This window comes from Diadema setosum, chromosome 7, assembly GCF_964275005.1.
Source record: "Diadema setosum chromosome 7, eeDiaSeto1, whole genome shotgun sequence".
Lineage (NCBI taxonomy): Eukaryota > Metazoa > Echinodermata > Echinoidea > Diadematoida > Diadematidae > Diadema > Diadema setosum.
The window spans coordinates 40537636-40558813 of record NC_092691.1 but is presented as its reverse complement, the minus strand read 5'-3'; the positions used below and the strand labels follow the sequence as shown (position 1 = coordinate 40558813).

Here is a 21178-nt window from a genome sequence, read left to right as displayed (position 1 = left end):
TCATTGTCTTTTTAAGAAAGTGCTACAAATTCAGATACATCTTGAATGACTTGCCGTGGCATACATAAAATTATGATGTAATTGCAAAACATATCAGAATACTCTACAATTCTAAGCTGAAGATAATTGTCACAAGGTGATCCATCTCTAGCAGCAACACAAGATGGCAAGAAATCACTGTAACAAGCAGCATAAACAACTGCTTAACCCATTGAGGATGGGCAGATTTTGCTATAAGAAGTATTTCTCATAGACACTTGCTCGAGTATACTTAGGGCTAGTCTTAAATGGGTTAAAGTGACCAGAAATCTACAGGAGTGGAGTCTCCATCTTTCAGCTCACCCTGTTGACGATGTCTCTCCTGGCTCCCACTGCATGCAGCATCTCAACGAGGTGAAGGGCGCCCTCTTTGCACGCAACATTTAGAGGTGTATCACCAAGCTGTCGTATGAGAGGAAGGAGAGTACAGATTGCCATAATAATAGAGATTTGGGAGACAACTTTCTCAAATCCCTCTGACAACATCTGGGTCCCGTTTCATAAAAGATGTGAGGATAGCAACTCTTACTGGAATGGCAACTTCCTATATAGCAACAGCCAATCAGGAAGCTGGGTTATCATCGTTACCATGACAATTGTCATTCCAGCAAAAGTTGTCATCGTATCAATTTTTTTAATGAAATGGGGCCATGGTGTTTAACTCACTGGTAGAGAATGTCACAAATTAAAAACAGTAAAATATTCTATTGTATGATAGACAGTAGTTCAATGTCTATCATAGTTTTGGCATTCCCATCACAACAAAACAAAACAAATGTATCATGCATATAATACCGATAGCCCTATGCTACTGATGCTTTCTATATCAATAGGCGCGGTCAGACTGGCAAAAGATCGAGAAGTTTAAGATCGCGAAGTTTGGGCCATTGGTACGCGCGCAAGAAAGAGCGCGCGGTCCGATGGCTTGTGATTTATTTATTTATTTAATTTATTTATATGTTTTATTTTCACAGGGTGGCTCCGTCAGTGGGTTAAACACTGTTGCGACGTAACAATGCACATCTGTACATGACAATGGCCTCGCGCTTCGGGGACACCGCCCGCAAACAGATCGAGAAGTTTTGCTGGAAGTTTCGCAGGAAGTTTGCGGTCACACTGGCAAAACTTCGAGATCTTAAAGATTGCGATCTAAACTTCTCAATCTTTTGCCAGTCTGACCGCGCCTAATATGATTCTAATGCTTTCTGTATCAATATGATTGTATTGCTTTCAACATTAATATGTATTTTATTTGCCCTAAGTTTTAATATCATTAGCATTACATAAACTTCAGTAGAGGGCTTCAGCTGTATCATTCCGAGCTTTAACCACTGAAATTTACCCTGCATGAATATTCATGTTAAATTCCTATCTTCCCCTCCCCCAACCACCACAATGAATCCTCCAATCTCAATTCACTCAATTCAGTCATACTTCACTTTTATCAAACAAAAGTTAATATATCATCAAAAGTACACAATTCATATTGCTTTAAAACAATGTGAAAGAATTACAAGTCATAAAGTCTAGCTCTTCCCAAGAGCAGGACAGCAGCAGAGTGAAAATGCATCATAGCCAACAAAATTAGATAAGTTGATAGTATGTAAACCATGAAAGATATGGGAGGGGGGTGCACACTGGATAATGTTAGATTAGCAATATTCAGCACTAGAATCAAAGATGCATACATAATGATATGTAAAACACATGGCCACATGTACTGCATGAGTATTCACACTGTGTGGTAATTGCTTCTCATGTTGTGAGAGAGCTTTCTGCAGCGATGCGCAACACCTAATGATATGCGATAGTGATCAGACACCTGCAGCCACGCATGCCGAGCAGCCAGCATCCCAAGCCAAACCGTTTCTTGCTCACGTGCACTGCACTAAGTTCAGCATTATCATTTCATTTGATCTGTCACAAAAACTCACATTTAAATTTATTCCCCTTGTTCTGTTTTGTTTTTCTATTCTTCATTTTCAGAAATGCCTGTAGCTATGTGTTTACCTCCCCCCTCCCAAGAAAAAGAAAATCGTTGAACAATACTTGAATAATAATAATAACAATAATAATAATAATAATAACTATTTTTTATTGAGCGCTTTTACAGGACCTGATGAAAGTACAATCAATATATGACATTTACAAAATATAGAAAAAAACATAGTTACAATTGAAACAGTTCAGTCTTGAGTTTCCTCTTAAACATTTCTTCTGAAACACATAGGCGGAGTTGTTTTGGTAAAGCATTCCAGACAACAGATCCAGCATATGAAAATGTGCGTTCGAAAGCTTAGGTAGGGTAGGTTTGGAATAGACACTAATTTCAGAGCCTCTTTTCTCACTTAACACTTTTCCAGAATGTGCACTTTTCTCACAACTTAGATAGCTTAGGAAACTTCATTTTAATTGAGATATATCCTTTTACAGCTTAGAATCTACTCATTCAGAGTCTAGCCTTTAACTAAATATCCATGTCTGGTGACTTTTTGGTGGATTTACGATGCAGTCTCACATACAGTCACAGCATGAATTCACAGGTGCCCTCAGTGAATAGAGGGACAGATTTTGTAGGCAATGCCCACAAACCTCCTGGTACCAAAGGTTTCGTAGAAAGATTTTACTGATAGCATGAACAAGTATGACACAATCTCAGTGGTTGCTATTACATAGAGTAGTGTTTCTCTGTTGTGCTTAGATCTGAAACATAGACATTGGCTTAAATCTAGCTGCAGTACCTTGTCTTGTAGATTAACATCGCAGCCACAGTCCACGAGGTACTTCACGATGTCGTAGTGCTGTCTCCGAACGGCGTGGTGGAGGGGGGTGATGCCGTGTTTGTCGATGGTGTTCAGGAGCGCTCCAGTTTCCACCAACAACTTGACGATGTCCAAATGGCCTCGGGCCGCTGCACACAGCAACGTTGTCTCCCCATCCTGTGAGAAAGACAAAAAAGATTAATACCAATTGCTATCACCTATAAATCTCACATGCAAGTCTCTGGTACAAAGGTTGCTGTGGATGCAAAAAACATCATCACTTGACCTAAAGAAGAGGGAAGGAATGTACATTTTTGCATTCAGCACAAAAGTCTGCAGAATTATGTTGTTGGTAGACGAGCTCAGAAAAACAGAAAATTATAGCTTAGGCACAAGACCATCAAACCTCATATATGGCAGAACTTACATACCTGGTATAATGTAACATTATAATTTTCATCATTTCCTAAAATAATGTTGAGTTCATCATAGGCATATTACAAAAATAATTCAGATACATTTTGAGGCACATCTTAGACCCACTTGTTCAAAATAGTTCAAATACTGAGAAACAAGATTTTCACATAATTGAAAATTTCAGGTTTGAACAGGCAGCAATTTGCTGAGCATTAAAATTAATCAAAAAACCTACTATTGCAATGTAGGTATTGAAAGAGATGTTGGAACATAAAATTGATACCACAATTATTAAGTCTTTACTTTTCCTTGATCATTCATTAGTACCACAATGTCTCCAAAACCCAATGAAAGAAAACAAACACAAACAAACAAACAAACAAACACCACATATTTTGCATCACATTCTATGTCCATTCATAATAGAAAAAACAACAACAATGTACAGCAAAGTTAGATGCTGTATCCAGCTCCAGTGAACTTGCCTTGTTCTTGAGGTCGAGTGTTGCTCCAGCTTTGCATAGTGTCTGTACAATGTTGGTGTAGCCGTGCCAGGCCGCTATGTGTAGGGGTGTCTCGCCATCCTCATCAGCGAGGTTCATATTGACCCCCTGGTCACAGAGGTACTGAGCCGCCTCCACCTGTCCGTACCGCCCCGCTACATGCAGGGGAGTCTCACCCGTCTTCAGGTTACCATGGAAACAGAGATGCAAAAAAGATATATGAATAGATATATGCAAGGTTCGTGTTACATTTTACATTTGATTTTTTTTTTTTTTTTTTTTTGGGGGGGGGAGGGTATATCATAACTGGTACTAACTTGTTTGATTGCTATAAACTATCATGTTCATACTACAAATGTAAGTATGCTTTAGTGACTGGTTCATTAACCCACTGATGACTACCACCAATATTTGTCATTGACATTGTACACAAACAAGATGGCTACAGTAATGAGAGGGGTAATATGCACCAGTCTTTATGTTGTCTTGTTTGACTGCCTCTTGCTCTCTTTCTTTCTCTCTCACTCTCTCCACACAAACACACACATACACAGGCACACACACAAACATACAAACACACTGTACACATTGTACACACAAACAGTCAAAAGCACATCCACAGATATCAAAACATAACCACACCTACTCAAATTCTCTCTCATGCATACACCCACCCTAGCTCTTTCTCTCACACATACATACACAAATTCACATACATTGTTATCATAAACATCATACCTACACACTTTTTAGCTCTCACCCACACATATATCTATAAACATGAGTATAGATTGTCTCTCCTGCTATTTTTCCATCTCTCTCCCTTTCTCTCTATCTCCATCCTGCTCTCTTCTTCTTTCTGTCCATCTCTCTCTTCCTATCTTTCTTGAATACTCTCCCTGTAACTCATGATATCTCTCACTATCCCATCTACATTGTACTTCCCTTCATCACTTCTCATAACAGATACCCTGTACTTTGGTTTGGGTCTGCACACTGCTAACAGTGCATTCAAGCAGGGTTGGGCAGACGGTATGCTGGCTTTAGGAGACGATGACATCACACTCTTTCCCAGGCACCCCTGAAAGGTGTGCCTTTAACGTTTCCCGTCATGGTTATCTCACTATGCTCCCTTCCTTTTAATAGTAATGCTCCATCAACATGCCTGAATCAATTTGCATTTATCTGTCTATGTTTCTGTGGTTATGGATATACTGGACAATGATAACACTGATAAATACAACAAAATCAATATTATTATTGTTTTACGTTATTACCATATTTATTATGATTATGATTGTGATTAATTGTTATTGTTATTGTTGTTGAATGTTCATTAGTATTATCATCAGTATTATCAATATAATGTAATTCTCACAATATCAATGATAATAACAATAATGATACCATAGTACAGACCCTGTAAAGGTATTGGTGGCTACAATTGGTTTGTTAATCTTTTTTATAACTGTAGTGAAGTACATCACCAGCTTTGGTATGAAACAATACATGAACACATGGCAATATAAGAGAAAGGAAAATATAATACTACAAATTGATTCTGATTATTCTACATACTGTCTAAAAGGAAAGAAATAACATGATCTTACTACAGATATCCTTACCCTTTGTTATACCAGCTACCCAATACTCAAAAAGGTATTTTATGCTATGGACATATTTTATGCATGCTACATTTCTCTTCTTTTTCCCACCATTCTCCTTTTCTTGTTTTTTTATTTCTGTTCTGGAAAACATACAATAACATCACTCTTTAATAGTAGCTTATCTTTTTAACATCTGTAGGATGTCAAAGTACTTTGTGTACTTTGATGCACTCTCCCTGTTTTATACTGACTGCATTTCCATGATATCTCAGGTTAAATGCACCGATTTTAGCTCTACATGAAAGCTCATGCTGGCAGGAATTTACCTAAAAGGAAAGTAAAAACGGAATGTTGGATAGAGATAGTGGCACTTTCACTTTCCAGGCATGTCATTTTGGCAGCTATAGATGAAAGATGACATGATATTGATTCTCGATCCTTTCTTTTTTCATGCACTAAATGTCCCTTGGCAGGCAATATTGTCAAATTCCCTGAAGTTTGATTCTCATTAAATTGGCACCACAATCATCCCTATCCAAGTTTTGCCAAGTGCCAACATCTGTTTTCACTTTGAACAATAAATGAATTAATAATCAAGGGAACAAAGTCTTTCCAATGGTGCCTTGAAGATAAGGATTGATGGTAAGGATCATTACAAAGAAAGTCAAGATTGGGAAATGCTTTCTACAGTAAAATAGGTTTAAATATAATTTGTATGGATGAATTCACCCTCTGCCTAGAAGAACTGTATGACTTATCATTATAATGATCATGACAATACTGTCAAGTGATCATGATCAGAATGATAGTCATAATAATGAAACAAGAAATAATAACAATGATAATAAGAGTAATGACAATAATGATAGTAGTAGTTAGTGGTAATAGTAGAAGTAATCATGTAATAACGATAATAACAATAAAGATGATAAAACAAATTATTATCACTAGTAGGATTACCGAATCAGCATGTCTTATCATCATCATTTACAAAAGTAGACATTCCTAGACTTCGAAAATATGAATTATCATGACAGAAATGGGAACATACCTTGTTCTGGGCATCCATAGGGCATCCCTGCTCCTTCAGAAATTGCATAGCCGGTAGTTGTCCCTGCCTGGCTGCCCAGTACATGGCATTGTCACAGTGCTGAAAATAAAAAATAGAATAATATAGGAACATGGATAAAGAAACTCATGAATGCATAAAGGCATCATGGAACAAAAATACCATCTTTTCATGGATCTTTGGTACTGCAACAAAAAACAAACAAACATAGAAGTACAAGACAACTTGATCATATCCAAGGGTGAGCCCCCTGCCATCACTTCATGTTGTTGGTTGTCTGTTTGTTTGTTTGTTTGTTTATTTTGCATTGCATTCACTTTAATGCAGACAGGAGTAAGTTGTACAGCAATATTAATGACATAAAATTCCTAATAGCCTTGGTCTTCATTAACCCGTTGAGGACGAGTCGCGAGTATACTTGGGCAGGGGTCTATGGGAAATGCGTGTTGCTAAAAATCAGTCTGTCCTCAACGGGTTAAATTTGGGCTTTTCAACCAAAGCACAGCTCATTTTCGGCTCTTTTCTTCTCTCCCATTCCATCTCATCTTATCACTCTCTCAAAACACTGTCCTTCTTCGGATACACAGGCTTGTCTACTCCGTTATTCCCTTTTCGAATGTTTACTTGCAACATGAGTGAATTGCTTTAGACAGTTATGATATTCTCTTTACCTCTGCTGCATTTGTATCTGGAATTTCCCAAATCCCTTATCCCTCCTTTTCATCACTCTCACTCTCTTTCTCTCTAAAGTTGTATTATTTCTCTTCATTCATGAAAAATATTCATTCCCTAACATCCTTCTCCAAAAGACCCTCATCATTCAGTGCATCCTTCAACCTCATTCTGAATGGGAGAAAAAAGACATCCAAGCTGACATCTCACTTTCATCATCTTGGTATCCAGCAATAATGAATTCATCAATTCCATCCCTGGGGGACGTACACGTGTATCTGCATGTCTCTCTGTGTATTCTTTTCAATGCTAACAGGTGTATGCGGAATTCCTATATTATGTTAGCCTGTTGAGGACGAGTCCCGAGTATACTCAAGCATGTGTCTATGGGAATTCAAATGCGTGTTGTAACAAAATCAGCCCATCCTCAACAGGTTAATATGGTGGAAAATTTTTGCTTTCAAAAGAAAAAGGGCACATCACCTTTAGCCCTGCTTTATTTGGCTGATTAACTATCATTCAACTCATGAATGTACCAGGGGGAGTATACTGCCAGAAAAGCTTAACAAATACAATCATGTGACTAAGTACATTTCTATCATGATCTGTACGTTTTCATTGGGAATTTAATTTCAGCATGCGGCGTCAGCTGCCACTGAATAAACCTTGACCCTTACTGTGCTTTAATTGCAAATTGGCAACACTTCTACTGGTCTGCTTTCTCTGCTAATCCATATACTAGATGTCTGCAAACTTTACTCACACTGTCAATGCAAGGGTTGATGTAATTCTCCTTGGCGCTATCTCATTACCTAGACATTAACAGAGGACCATGGCATTGTCCATGGCATTGTACATATCAATGGGTTGTTAACCTTTGCATTTAATGATCAAGCCTTAGGGGAATAATCTAAGCAGTAGGGAAATAACTTGGCAAGTTAGAGTATTATTGCATGGTAGATTAAAAGAGTCAACTTCATGAATGAACTTGCATGATAGAAAGGATTTATGGAAAACATGGCACACGAACTTCGGGCCTGTGGGTAGCAATATGCTTTATTCTATTTCAGGTGTACACTTTACTCTGTTGAGAAAATTATATTTCAACCTACCATTCCTTTTCTTTTTCAACCCATGTGTACAAGGTTTTATGTCTGAGGGTTTAAAGGTATTAGCCCACATTTGTAAACCTGCAGCAATTGGTCTCATAGTTAGCATGGAGTTTGGGTATGATTGCAGTAACACCTGTGCAAAATTTCGTTCCAATTAGTCCATTACTTTCATAAAAATAAATGAAAATACACCGTAATCCGTATGCATGCGTATAACGCTCGCTAGCTCCGGTCCACGTACGTGTTACATGTACAATGTACGTAGCTATAGCCCGCGCTCGTAATTCGATTTTGGGTCGGGTTGACCTGGTTTGAAAATTGATTTTAAAGGGACCGTACAGTACTGGTTGAGGTAGGGATTCATGTTTTGAACATTCCTAAGTGAGATACTGAAAAGCCTCTTATGATATATGAAAGAGCATGTAATTTTAAGAAGGGTTCAACGTTTATTTGATGAAAATTGGTTTTCAAATGGCTGAGATATCCCAAAAAGTGCAAATAATAAAAGGCGACATGCCCCAACTTTATTTAGTATCTCTTTGTTTCACCATGTTTTTGGATATCTCAGCCATTTCAAAACCGATTTTCATCGAATAAACTTTTGATATCCCTTAGAATTGCATGCTCTTTGACATCTCATAGAGTGGTTTCTGAATATCTCACAAAATGTTAAAAGCTAAATCTTCACCTCGACCAGAACTGTACACACCCTTTAAAACGATGATTTTCTCTCTTTTATCGAATGGTATAGAAAAAGAGCGACAGGTGAGGTATGTTACTGTTATAACTTGTACTTGAAGTCATATTGGACCTGTTTTATGCAGTTTTGATTTTCGTGGGTTTGCAAATGTGGGCTAGTACCTTTAAAATGACTGAACAGAGACACACAATGAAATTATGTAATGTATGGGGCACATACCTATGGTTTGAATTATACTACAAAAGTATCATGTATGTAAAAAGACAAAAAATTTACATTGTTTGCATAAATGTATTTTCTGCATAGACACTGACATGATCAAGCAGAAATGCTTTTGTCTTTAATAATAGAGCATTACACAATCCTAATGTAAACTCGCTATAAAATCAAATCGGCAAAGCCCAGTTTCCTACCGATATTTTGGGAGAGTTTTTTTCTTTTAAAATGACAGCAGATGGTGAGGAATTCCAATGCCAAAACAACATCTTCCTCTTTTTCATCTCAGTCTGTCCTTGTCTCTCTCTCCTTCTCTCTCTATCTCTTTCTCGCTCAGTCTCGACAGTGCAAGCCAGAAATGATTCCATTCTTCCCATAATAACTTGGGTTACCTTCGCTGACTTGTCTAAAGCCCTCATTATGCTCCACGCATCATTTTGCAAGACTTCCGATGTATTGAAAGTGAAGGACACGATTTTCTGCTTTCATTCGCACATTGGAGGAAGCCAGGTTATATGTTTCTTCATGTATCTCTCTCTCTCTTTCTCTCTCATTCTGATGAAAGGTTGCAATGGGAAGGAAATCCTTGAATAGCGTTTTGTTTCGACAAGACTGCATTTTGCCACCATTACTGCCTCGGTTACATTGCGAGAAATCAGCAGAATGGAAGGGTCGTCATGGCGATGCTTTCTTCGGCTGTAAGGAGATGCCATCCCACAAGAACATTACAGCATTAGCCAATGGGCAGATAACCCTCTTTCAGTACCGTACCTCATTGAAGGCACCCACACAATATGAGACCTTGGGCGGAATCCATACTACAGTCTTGTTTATCCAATGCAATTTTGAATGTCTTCAATGCTGGCTATACTAGCCTTTTCAGCACTATCAAAATGCATCACTTTACCAGGTCTTCCACAGCAACAAATTCTTCATTTGTACTTGTCTTTCAAGTATATAAACTAAGTGTAGCAAAAAAAGAAAAGGAAAAAAAAAAAAGGCTGCTGGAAACTGCTGATCCAATAGTGGCAAGCCAATGCAGTAAAATGGAGTCCAAGAATATAAACCCTTACAGCACAGTTTATACGACCATGCTACATGGATGTCCAAGTAAGCTGAGGGGATTCAGAAGTACAACCACATTTCTGATGAAATCTCTCCTTATTAGAATAAACATTTTTTTTTCCCTCAAGAGTATTTTGAAAGAGACATAAGAAAGCTCTACATATAAAGCTGCATCTTGCAACTAAAATTTGAAATTGTTGAATCATCTGTCTGATTAAGAAATGCATTGTGATACATTTAACTGAAACATTTACAATCAAAATAATAACTCCAATATTAGACAAGCATTCTGTCATAATGCAGAAACAACATATGTTTGACAATACCTGTAAAACCTTGAATGCTCATCTAAAAACTCTCATCATAAATCAATGAATATGATTAGATTCCTGAAAAACAAGGACAAACAAACAACCCCTGCACTTACATACATGTATAGTGCTTCTTTTGGATTTCTTTTGTGGGCAAAAATTATTTCAAGAATTCCTTGTATATTATAAGTTTGAAGTTTTACAATATTCACTCTTGGCATTTTCCCCTCCAGTGTAAGTCAGAGCTACTACAGTCTGATTTGATTCACATAAATCTGGTATGAGATATATACTCTGTGGGGTGTTACCCTTTGTAGTGCCTTGGCATGGAGGCCCCTGGGTTGCACAATACTCATGTTTCCTTGAGCATATCGGCATGTGGTATATAAGCATTTGTCAGTAATCCATACAATTTTGAAAGAAGAAAATTCCTTAATGTCATGTCAAAAAGTTTGTTTCTCCCTATAACTCTGATTGATGAATCGCACGTTGCATGACTGTAACTTGACTAAAGTAGCTGGTAAGGAACATACACGTAGTGCCTGCAGTCACATCATCACGAGCAAATTAAACTCAGGAATCAAATAACCAAGGATTAATTAGCTTTCCAAAATCTCAGCCAATATACTGCTCAAATCTGGTCCTCAGACCACGTTTCCCTGTCTTTCTTTCTCGTGAGCAAAGATTGATAAAAGAAGCTGAACTTTCAGCAACCTAATTCTGTTTTTGCCAGTGATATCCACTTTTTACTGCTCTGTTGTGCCGAGCACAAGAATTTAATGCAGAATCAGTCGCAGAATGATGAATTGAATGTCATGCAATATGTCTCAGATTATGTTTGACATTTGGAATTATGGAAGGGGGAGGGGAGCAGACAGCCCTCCATACTTGACCTTAAAAAACATGTTTGTGTTTTTGTTTGTTTGTTTTTCTGTGATGCAATAAAATGATTGATCAAATCAAGCATGATGTACTCAACTACAGGGATTAAAACAAAAAAGTATGACAGAAGCTCACACTCAATCTAGAGTCTTGAGTTGGGGAATCAAAATAGATCTGTTCTTGGCAACATCTTACCTATCTAGCCCAGCAAAGGATACATTCATTCCAATGCAAAACCACACATTGTTTATTTGTTTGTTTGTTTGTTTGCTTGTTTGGCGGGGGGAGGGGCACAAATGACAGCCGTATGATGGCAAGAGTGCAGAGATTTACAGCCTAAAAATATCTAATTGTTGTGAACTGTATAAGACTTCAAGATTATTATATGGAAGGTATACAATATATGTCCTAAGGGCGGTGAGGTGGCACAGTCAGTAGCGCATGTGCCTCACAATCAAATGGCTTGGGTTTGATACCCATTGAGTGTAGCTGAGCAATGTTGTGTGCAATCACACCGTCCCCGCCTCTAGTAAGAGTCAAAAACACTCTGTCCCTCAGATACAGTAGGATGTTAATTGAAGGCCCCATATTAAGTTAGGGAATCAAGGGACTCATGCACATAAATGATCCCACTTCATGCATTCATTGCAAAGAGCAGGATACCAACCCTCGTGAAGTGGTCCATCCACACACCTGTATACCAGAAAATGGGCAAATGATGCCAACCCCTCATGTTTCACTCAAAGTGACTAGCAATCGTCAGCAAATGGTATCAACCTGGCACATTGCGCCATACGCAGAATATTGCGCCATACGAAGAATAAGAAGAATAAGCGACCAGCCATTACAAATGCCAGGTAGAGTCGCCACACAAACATTTCCTACTTGTACCTGTACCTCAAACACTCGAATCCATTCTCGATGCAAACCTGACTTCATTTCAGACAATCAATCCCACTGCAAGTGTGGTAGAAAATGTGTTTGAGGTCTCATACCACTACTAATCGCTAGCAGCAACATCATACATGTGTAACGGTCACATTGCTTTTTTTTTCTTTTTTTTTTTGCTCCTCCCCTCCAAAATCAACCCTACCCCTTTAATAGCACTGTAGGGTACTCCCAAGATGCATTTTTAGCCTTTTCTTGTTTTCCCTGCACCGATGCATTTTGCTCTTTATTCCGGCAGCAAATTAGATGTGCTTTCCTGAACAAGCTCAAAAATGTCAGATTCACGGAAGCACATCAACGTCTGCACTCAAATGGAAGGGGGCAATTGTTTTTTTTTTTTTTTTTTTTTTTTATCTAAGTGGGCAAAACACTCTCCTGCAGTGATATTATTGGAAAAAAAAAATAACAGTCATCATCATAAAATAATGATAATAATGATGAATGCTCTATCCTCACTCCATAATAAAACTAGATATATCGCTACGGCGACTGATATGCCTCCGCCATAATGCATGGTTCTCCTAATAGGTCTATAGTACAATGTCTTGACAATGTGTGATGACAGTTTCACACAATTGGCAAAATATTAAAATGACAGGTTTGCCACAAATGTGCTGAATGTTCACTTTCCTAGAACTAGGTTCAATTGGATGAATGATTAAAAATGTCAGAGTGCAGGTATTTGGGGAACTGATGATTTTTACTTGACTTTTGACCCTTTTCTAAGTTTATGCATTGAGTAATTTTCAAGGTATTGAGAACTAGAAATGTCGCTACGGCGACTGGTGTATGCCTCCGCCATAATGCATGGTTCTCCTAATAGGTCTATAGTACAATGTCTTGACAATGTGTGATAAAAGTTTCACACAATTGGCAAAATATTAAAATGACAGGTTTGCCACAAACGTGCTGAATGTTCACTTTCCTAGAACTAGGTTTAATTGGATGAATGATTAAAACGTCAGAGTGCAGGTACACTTTTATAAGTTTATGCATTGAGTAATTTTCAAGGTATTGAGAAAAAGTATAATTTCAGTATCAAATGGTAAAATAGTATTATCTAAACCTGGCCTTTGACCTTTGACCTCACAGTTCCAAAGAGAATCACTGTTAGGTAGAACATGCATAAATATGTAAGTTTCATGATAATACCTTGAGTTACTTTTGAGATATGGAGGAAGAAGTGCAATTTAGCACTTTCACTTGACCTTTGACCTTTGACCTTTTGGCAAGAAACTTCCCACAGAATATATATTGGGTTATACATGCAAACATCAAGTTTAAAAAAAAAATCCTTCAGGCATTGCATAGATATAAGGAAAGCAGTGACATTTTGAGGAGTTGACCTTGACCTTTGACCCCTTGACCTTTGACCCATGACCCCCAACTTCCCTAGATAATCACTGCCCATCGGTACATGCATATATACTAAGTTCCATGAAGATACCTTGAACCATTTGCGAGATATGGAGAAAAACATGAAATTTCAACCTTTTTTTCACAAAATATCCTGTGACCTTTGACCTTTGACCCCATGACCCTAAAATCCAAACAAAGTATCATCCCCCCAGGATACACCCTCATACCAAGTTTGATGCAAAACCACCTCACGGTTCTTGAGATATCAACAAAAACAAAACGGGACGGACGTACGGACGTACGGACGGACGGACGACCCGAAAACATAATGCCTCCGGCCACTTCGTTGGCTGAGGCATAAAAAAGAGAAACAATAGCAGCAGGCTATTGCATTGTTCAAAATTTTTATGATTTCATAGTAAAAACAACCATTTCCCCCCGAGGTGTACTTAAAAGAAACCCTTCTTTTCAGATCAAATGGGAAGTGGGTGAATGGGGATGGTAATAGCAAGAACTTGACTACTTGCAGCTACCATACAGAAATACCATTTACTAACTGCCTCATAGTTGTTCTATACAATCACTGAGAAAAAATATATTTAAAATTCCTGAATCCTTAAGAAAATGAAGTTAGAATTATGATAGGATTACACATTTTTTTTTTGTTAGAGGCCTAGATTTTGAAACAGATTCAAAGAGTTTGGTCTTTTTCTTATATGAAGTGCAATCCAAACATAAATAATAATGCCACTACTGAAGACATTGGAGAAATGTACACTGTCCTACAAGTGATTTTTAACAAAAGAAATAGAAGTACAAAATGAAAAGACCATGGTGCACCAATCTGCACATATACTCTCACATCCTGTTGACAATTTGCTCATCCGTTTCTTAAGAGAATTTGACCGTCTCAAATGTTGTGGCAGATAAAAACTCTGCAGTCCTCCAGAATGTCAAATGAAACAGGTGCATGCCTCCCCCAAAGGGTGTTGGTATCTACCCCCTTACCTTGTCCATGACATCCATGGTCGCCCCTTTGGTCTTGAGGTACTGGAGAATCTCCACATGACCGTACCCTGAAGCCAGATGGAGTGCTGTCTCGCCATGCTGTTTGGGATGAGAGAAGAGAAAGATTGGAGAGAACCAAACTGAGAATTCGATACCAGAGTGTCGGTATTTTTCCTCCTTTTACTTACCCTTGCTCTCAACCATTACTCATTGAGTTTAATGAATTGGTGTTTGGTCTCTGGCCCTAATCTAAGACTAATTGACCAGATGCCTTAGGTGAGAATACCAGGACGGTTTTACAAAGAAGACTTTTGTAACACAACAAAGAATGACAAACAGCCTTGACAGTTAGTTCCAAGATATTGAATGGTCGTTGGTAAAGGAGGTCTTGTGAAGCGCGAGTAAGGGTGACTTTGACAGCACAGGAACCTCTGATGGAATACACCTTAGAATACTAACATTCAAAATTCTCAGACTCCAAATGCATGACCAAGGCTTGCCTGGCATAGCAACAACTACTGCATGCAAACTTTATTCCGAGTACTGATGTGTAACGAGTGTGTAGAGATGGGTATAGTAGCTTAATACCATCATCAGAGTACAAACATCATTGGTAAACCAGCTCATACAGTTTGTGTAAAGGTATTAGAAATGTACTGCATCCTAGTACTTTTTGTGATTGCGCAAATGTTCGTCAGTGATATTCATAAGCATATAAGTCCTTGTATCTTTACTACGTGTATATCACAAGCACTTATTCTGGCATACATCACTGTAAATTTCTTTTCGCAACAGCAAACAAATTTCTGTTTGAAATATTTTTCAGAAGGCCATTTACATGTACGTATCTAACAGTAAGATACAACTGTAAGTGCTATCAAAAATACAATATTTGAAAACATGAACACAAGCCTATAGCAAGCATCAAGCCAAGCATCATGTCCAGAATATTCTTGCAGTTTTCCTGCCATAGTGGCTATAATAAATACCAGCATATGCCTAATACTGTGGTATCAAAAACACAGTCACTCCTGCCTGTACATTATGGCATATTTACCTGTACCTGCATGTACATGACTCAAAAAGAGCAAGTTTATTCTTTGTTAGTTTAATGCTAATAGCAGCTCCTTGAATGCTAATTGAATATATTGGTATACTTATGCCACTTTGGTGGAATCCACGAAGAGAATGCACACTCCTTAATGTGTCTCTCTCCCCATAAACTGCTCCCTAATTGGTAGTCTTTGTTGGTTAGTGGGAGCATGCACTGTTCTTTAATTCAACTAAGTGCCCTTTTTATGGGGCAGACTATGTGTGGGCATAGAGAAGCTATGAGGGCTCAATACCATGGAAACCTGGATGGATAATTTGCCATGACGGAGGAAGGAAAAAAAACCCAGAGATGCAGAAGGGATGAGGCTGGAATGAAATGAAAATGAGCAAACCAGCAGAAAAAGATGAGGGAGAGTAAACTGACCCCACGGAGGTGGATAGAATAGACGCATTTTGTAACTTCAGATGGAAAAAACAAAAAAGGGGGGAAATATGGAAGGTAAGATTAACCTGCAAATATGAAAGTGAGAGAAAGAAAGTGAGAAATAAAAAAGGAAAAAAAATCAGGGCAAAAATCTGATAAAGCATAAAATATATTACTTAAAATGATTGCTACACTATTATGATTACTATGAACTCTGCCAGTACAACCATGTCCTTATTTTTAAAGAAAATTTCTCAATGTTGCCTATTTTTCTTTGGCAGAAAGAGAGTGAAGAAACTAATAAGGAATAGGCAACCAGGGGATCACACAAACATTAGCAAAGATTAACCGACAGACAAACATGGGGGGAAAGTAAAGAGAAATCACACAGGATAACGAGATTTTTTTTTTTTTCAAGAGAGCTAGTGAAGAATAGATAAACTTTGACAGAGTAAAATTAGCTCAGCACAGAAAAATTGATATAAAGTAAGAAACAAGAAGATATATGTGTTCTAAGTAGACCTTCTAAAAAAATTTTGGTGCATTTTTTTTTTCTCTGCTGAGATGACCGTTTTGAGAAAGGTCTGTTCCTACTCAAGATATTTTGACCCAGTCAGATGAGTGGGTATATATTGAATTATGCGAAACTGATAAGCATTGTTTGTTTTCATCCATACAATAAAAAAAAAAAAGAATCTCTTCATGTTGCAACACTCATTTCATGTCTGAAATAAAGTAGAAATACTTACACAGAAATACACACAATTGTCATTGAAATTTCTTGAATATATGTGAGTGGTCTTCTGTTCAGTTTTCTGATCCTGTTCCTCTCAATTAGGTCATTGCTTCTGATGGGCACAAGTAGTGATCAAATAATCTATGCTATGACAAAACAAAACTTCCAATGGTTTTATTGGTATTTTTGGACAAGGGACAATTTAAAAACCTCAATACTATGAGAAATTTTGCAGTGTAGCTGTGTGCTTAATTCTTTTCTGTTTCTCAGTTTCTGCATCCTCCATTTTTTTTTCTCTCATGCCAATCCACCATCTTACTGCATTATATGTATCCACTTTAACAAATAGCTACACGCTTCTCTAATTTGAGCCACTCATGTACAGCACGTAGGACTGCACTTCAGACACACTCTTGCATACAACGTGTGATTTTCACTGACTGGATTCTGCAGTTTTAGTTTTATATTGATATACATACAGTATTGTCCCCCTTCTTCCTAAAACAAATTTCTTCATTATTATCATTATTATTATCAATATTATCATCATTATCATTATTATTATTGTTATTATTATTATAATTATTATTATCATTATTATCATCATCATCATTATCATTATTATTGTTATTGTTAGTATTATTATTATTATTGTTATTATTATTATAATTATTATTATCATTATTATCATCATCATTATCATTATTATCATTATCATCATCATCATTATCATTATCATTATTATCATCATTATTATCATTACCATTATTATCATCATTATCATTATCATTATTATCATCATCATTATTATCATTATCATTATTATCATCATCATTATCATTATCATTATTATCATCATCATTATCATTATTATTATTATTATTATCATCATCATCATCATCATCATTATTATACATGCATTTACTTATTTATTCGGCTTTCAGTAATAAGATCAGGATAAGATAGAGTTCTTCAGTCTTTGAGATACGTTTAGTTTAATTTCTTTTTTTTGGGGGGGGAGGGGGGATGGGAAGTGGGGAGGGAACAATGGAAGTGATCTAATCTGTCAATGTATAACATCATAACGTGTCAGAAAAAAAAGGAGAACCTTCTCCTTGATGTAACTTCACTAAATCTAGACTTCCTGTAAAATTGAGTCAATAGCTATCTCATAGTGGAATGTCTGGGTAATGGCAGCGAATCCATGCTTACGTATGTCAACATTAATATATTTTGTTTCTGCTGCACATGCTTCTGTTTTTCCTTCATCTATAATCCCCCAAATTCTATGCAATCTCCTTTCTAGCTACATTACATAATTTCCATGTATTCTACACAAGAAGGGGGGGGGGGGAAGGATACAAGTCAAAATAACAGAAGCAAGCAAGATCTCTAGGCTTGCTTTTCTTTTCTTCTCGTGGGCCAATTGCTGTTCATTAATCTCACCCTCATCACAGGACGAGAGACACAATGAAATGAGACAGAGAAAAAACATGCTCATCCTTCCATCACCGCTTCCAATTCCGTCCCGCATCAATTTCCTCACAGAGGGAAAGTCTGTGCTTTTCATCTCTATATGCACAGCGATATCACTCAAAATGTCAAATTTGAAGCAAAGGATTAGCCACATCATCCCTGGCCATACATGAAATTACCAGTTGTCGTCTGTCTTGGTAAGGAAAAAAAAAATTGCTGCAAAAGTTTCCTGCCCTCATCTGATGATGCATAAAATCTGATGTCATGGAAAAAATCTCAGCATCGCACTCCTTATGAAACAAGTGCGAGTGGCGAGTATAGTCGAGTCCCTGGGGAATTTTTTTTTTTCCCAGTTTTGTTTTATTATCATCTTTTCTTTTTAATGGAGCGAGGCAAGCTTTAGTCAGCTTCCTGGGGTTGGTCCCTGCCACGGTGATTCATCCAAACATCATGCAACTCGTGTTAACGGTGTCTGGTTTCATTAGACCAGGGACAACTGGAGACGGCCAGGGCCCCAACGAATACATCAGATAGCACGTAGGCGGACACTGAGACAGATTGGGGAAGGGGGGATCCATGTAACCTCTGGCAAAACGGCGCTTACGTTGTTTACCTCAAACCCTTCGGTCTATAAACTAATCCCACAGCATACACTTTGTAACACTAAACAATATTTGCCCCTTATAGACCATAATGAATGCTTTTATCAACTCCATGTCTAGACTCTGTCAGTTTTCACCTGCACTTCCTGCTGGCTGCCACAAACAAAAATCAAAACATGGAGGCACAGATTTCTTTAAATACCTATGAAACTTGTCTGCTTGATAATGGCCTTTGCTACTAGTATTTCGATACAAAGCCTGTAGGAATTAGTTTCATTAGGCTGGTTAACTCTTTGCATGCCCATGCACTTAGCTTAGCTAGTCCAAGGGGAGTTTTGCTTTGTTTTGTTTTGTTTTGTTTCTGTTTCATTAGCATTCATAATCCATCCAAACTTGACCTAGTTGTAGATTGAATAGCAAGCACAACTCAGGTGTAGAAATGTGCCTCAATCTAACAGGGAGGCCATGCTTTCATAATGGGGACAAGGAGAATAAGGTATTTTCTATTCATTGACAATTAGTTTCCATATTTCTATGCCAACTGGCAAACAAAACATTCCAGTGTGCACTCCCATTGGCAAACAAAGCACAGTAAGGGTTAAAAGCCCCCCGTTAGAATTTTGGTGGTGAAATCATTTTACCATGGTCTTCATAATTATGGCAGATGTATGGTAAGAATGGAATGACAGCCTAACAAATTACTACATGTTTGAATGTGATATTTTGATTAATGATTTGTTTCAAATGGCTGCTAAAGAAGCAATGAATGCCTGTGAGCACGTAGCAACAGGACTGGGAGCTTCCCATCCCCTCTGAGTGACTAAGTGATCAAGATACAGTGCCTTTCCTAGGGGCAAGGCAGGTGCTGCTTGGGGGGCTTGAACCTGGGACCTTATAATTGATAGTCTACTGGTCTTGTCCACTGAACTACAATGTATAATAGTTTCACATCTTATACTGACTGCAGTTAAACTGATTCAAAAGAACTTTAATGGAAACATAATGTGACATGCTTTTCACAGGTACATTGTAGCAATTTTCTGCTGGTCTGGGCTCCAAATTATCCTGGAAGAGTTCGGAAAAACAAAACAATAAATGCACTCTCAGTCTCCTACTTGAGTGGAAATGGCATGATTTACTGCCTGCCATATTGTTGGAGAGAGCTCCTTGCAGTAATTACAGCCTCTGTGAAAGGCTCTCTTTCTGTAGTGACTACTGAAGTCACAAGCAGAGGGTCGTTCATACAAAGAGGTACTGGTAGGAGCAAAGACCACGTAATACCCCTTTCATGCTAGTCACTCAGAGAATCACCCTAGAGATTCAACAGGGAATCAAACATGGAACACCCTCAAAAAATATCTTCCAAACTCGCTAATGAGCTCCCAGTTGAATTCAGCTTTTTTGCTCAGATCTGCAGAGGAAGTACACATTATGGCACATGCACAAAATGGTCACCAAGGTGTTGTGCTTGTTGTTCACCTCTGATGCCTTTCATATTACAGTGTCATGTATGAGTTTCTAGGAGAATTCAGGCAAAATTTGCTATTAACCCGTTCCTTACAGGAACCTGGTATACCAGGTTCCCGTGGGAACACCTGATATACGGGAACTTGCTATACCAGGTTCCCAAGATGAAGACAAGAGTGCCTGCTTTCGTGGCCTAAATTCATGTTTCTTTGTGTTATAAAGTCCCCCAAAACGGGTTTGATAAAAAGTTTAGAGATTATTCTATCAGCATTTGTTCTCTTTCCGCTGGAAGAATTCGTATATCACAGTATTTTTTACCTTTCTTCTGATTAAGTTTGCCCTTGCTCTGCTACAAAACTCGTATGAACATGTACATTAGCGATCAAAGCTTATCACAGTAGATATCTGTGTTCACTGACCCCAGTCATCGCATTCTGGTGCTTGATTGTGTACAACAAAAGAGTCTGTGAGCCCATCAGCGCACGCTCTATTCATGCATCGCACCAGATCGATAATTCTATTGTTCAAAGGCACATGTAGTTGACCATGGGGAGGGGATGTATGCACCGCTTGACTGCTTTCACACAAGTGGATTACCAACCTGTCCGTTCTCTGTTGACGGGCAAAAAGAATCTCGTTTGGGGACATTGAAGGTATTTAGAGAATTGCGGAAGGAACGGGTTAACCCGATGAGGATGAATCCCGAGTATTTGGGCAAGTGTCTACTGGAAATGCGTGTTGTAGCAAAAT

The 21178-nt window shown here is 38.0% G+C and overlaps 1 protein-coding gene across 1 annotated transcript in view; it reads right to left on the bottom strand.

Annotated features, from left to right (window-relative positions):
* LOC140230804 (death-associated protein kinase 1-like) overlaps positions 1-21178 on the bottom strand; it is a 160829-nt gene that overhangs the window by 7634 nt on the left and 132017 nt on the right. Inside the window, exons 12-16 of the mRNA XM_072310944.1 lie at positions 14671-14769; positions 6380-6478; positions 3704-3901; positions 2781-2978; positions 343-441 (exon numbers count right to left, since the gene is read on the bottom strand). Of these exons, the coding sequence (XP_072167045.1) occupies positions 343-441; positions 2781-2978; positions 3704-3901; positions 6380-6478; positions 14671-14769 (693 nt within the window). The remainder of the gene's footprint in view (positions 1-342; positions 442-2780; positions 2979-3703; positions 3902-6379; positions 6479-14670; positions 14770-21178) is intronic.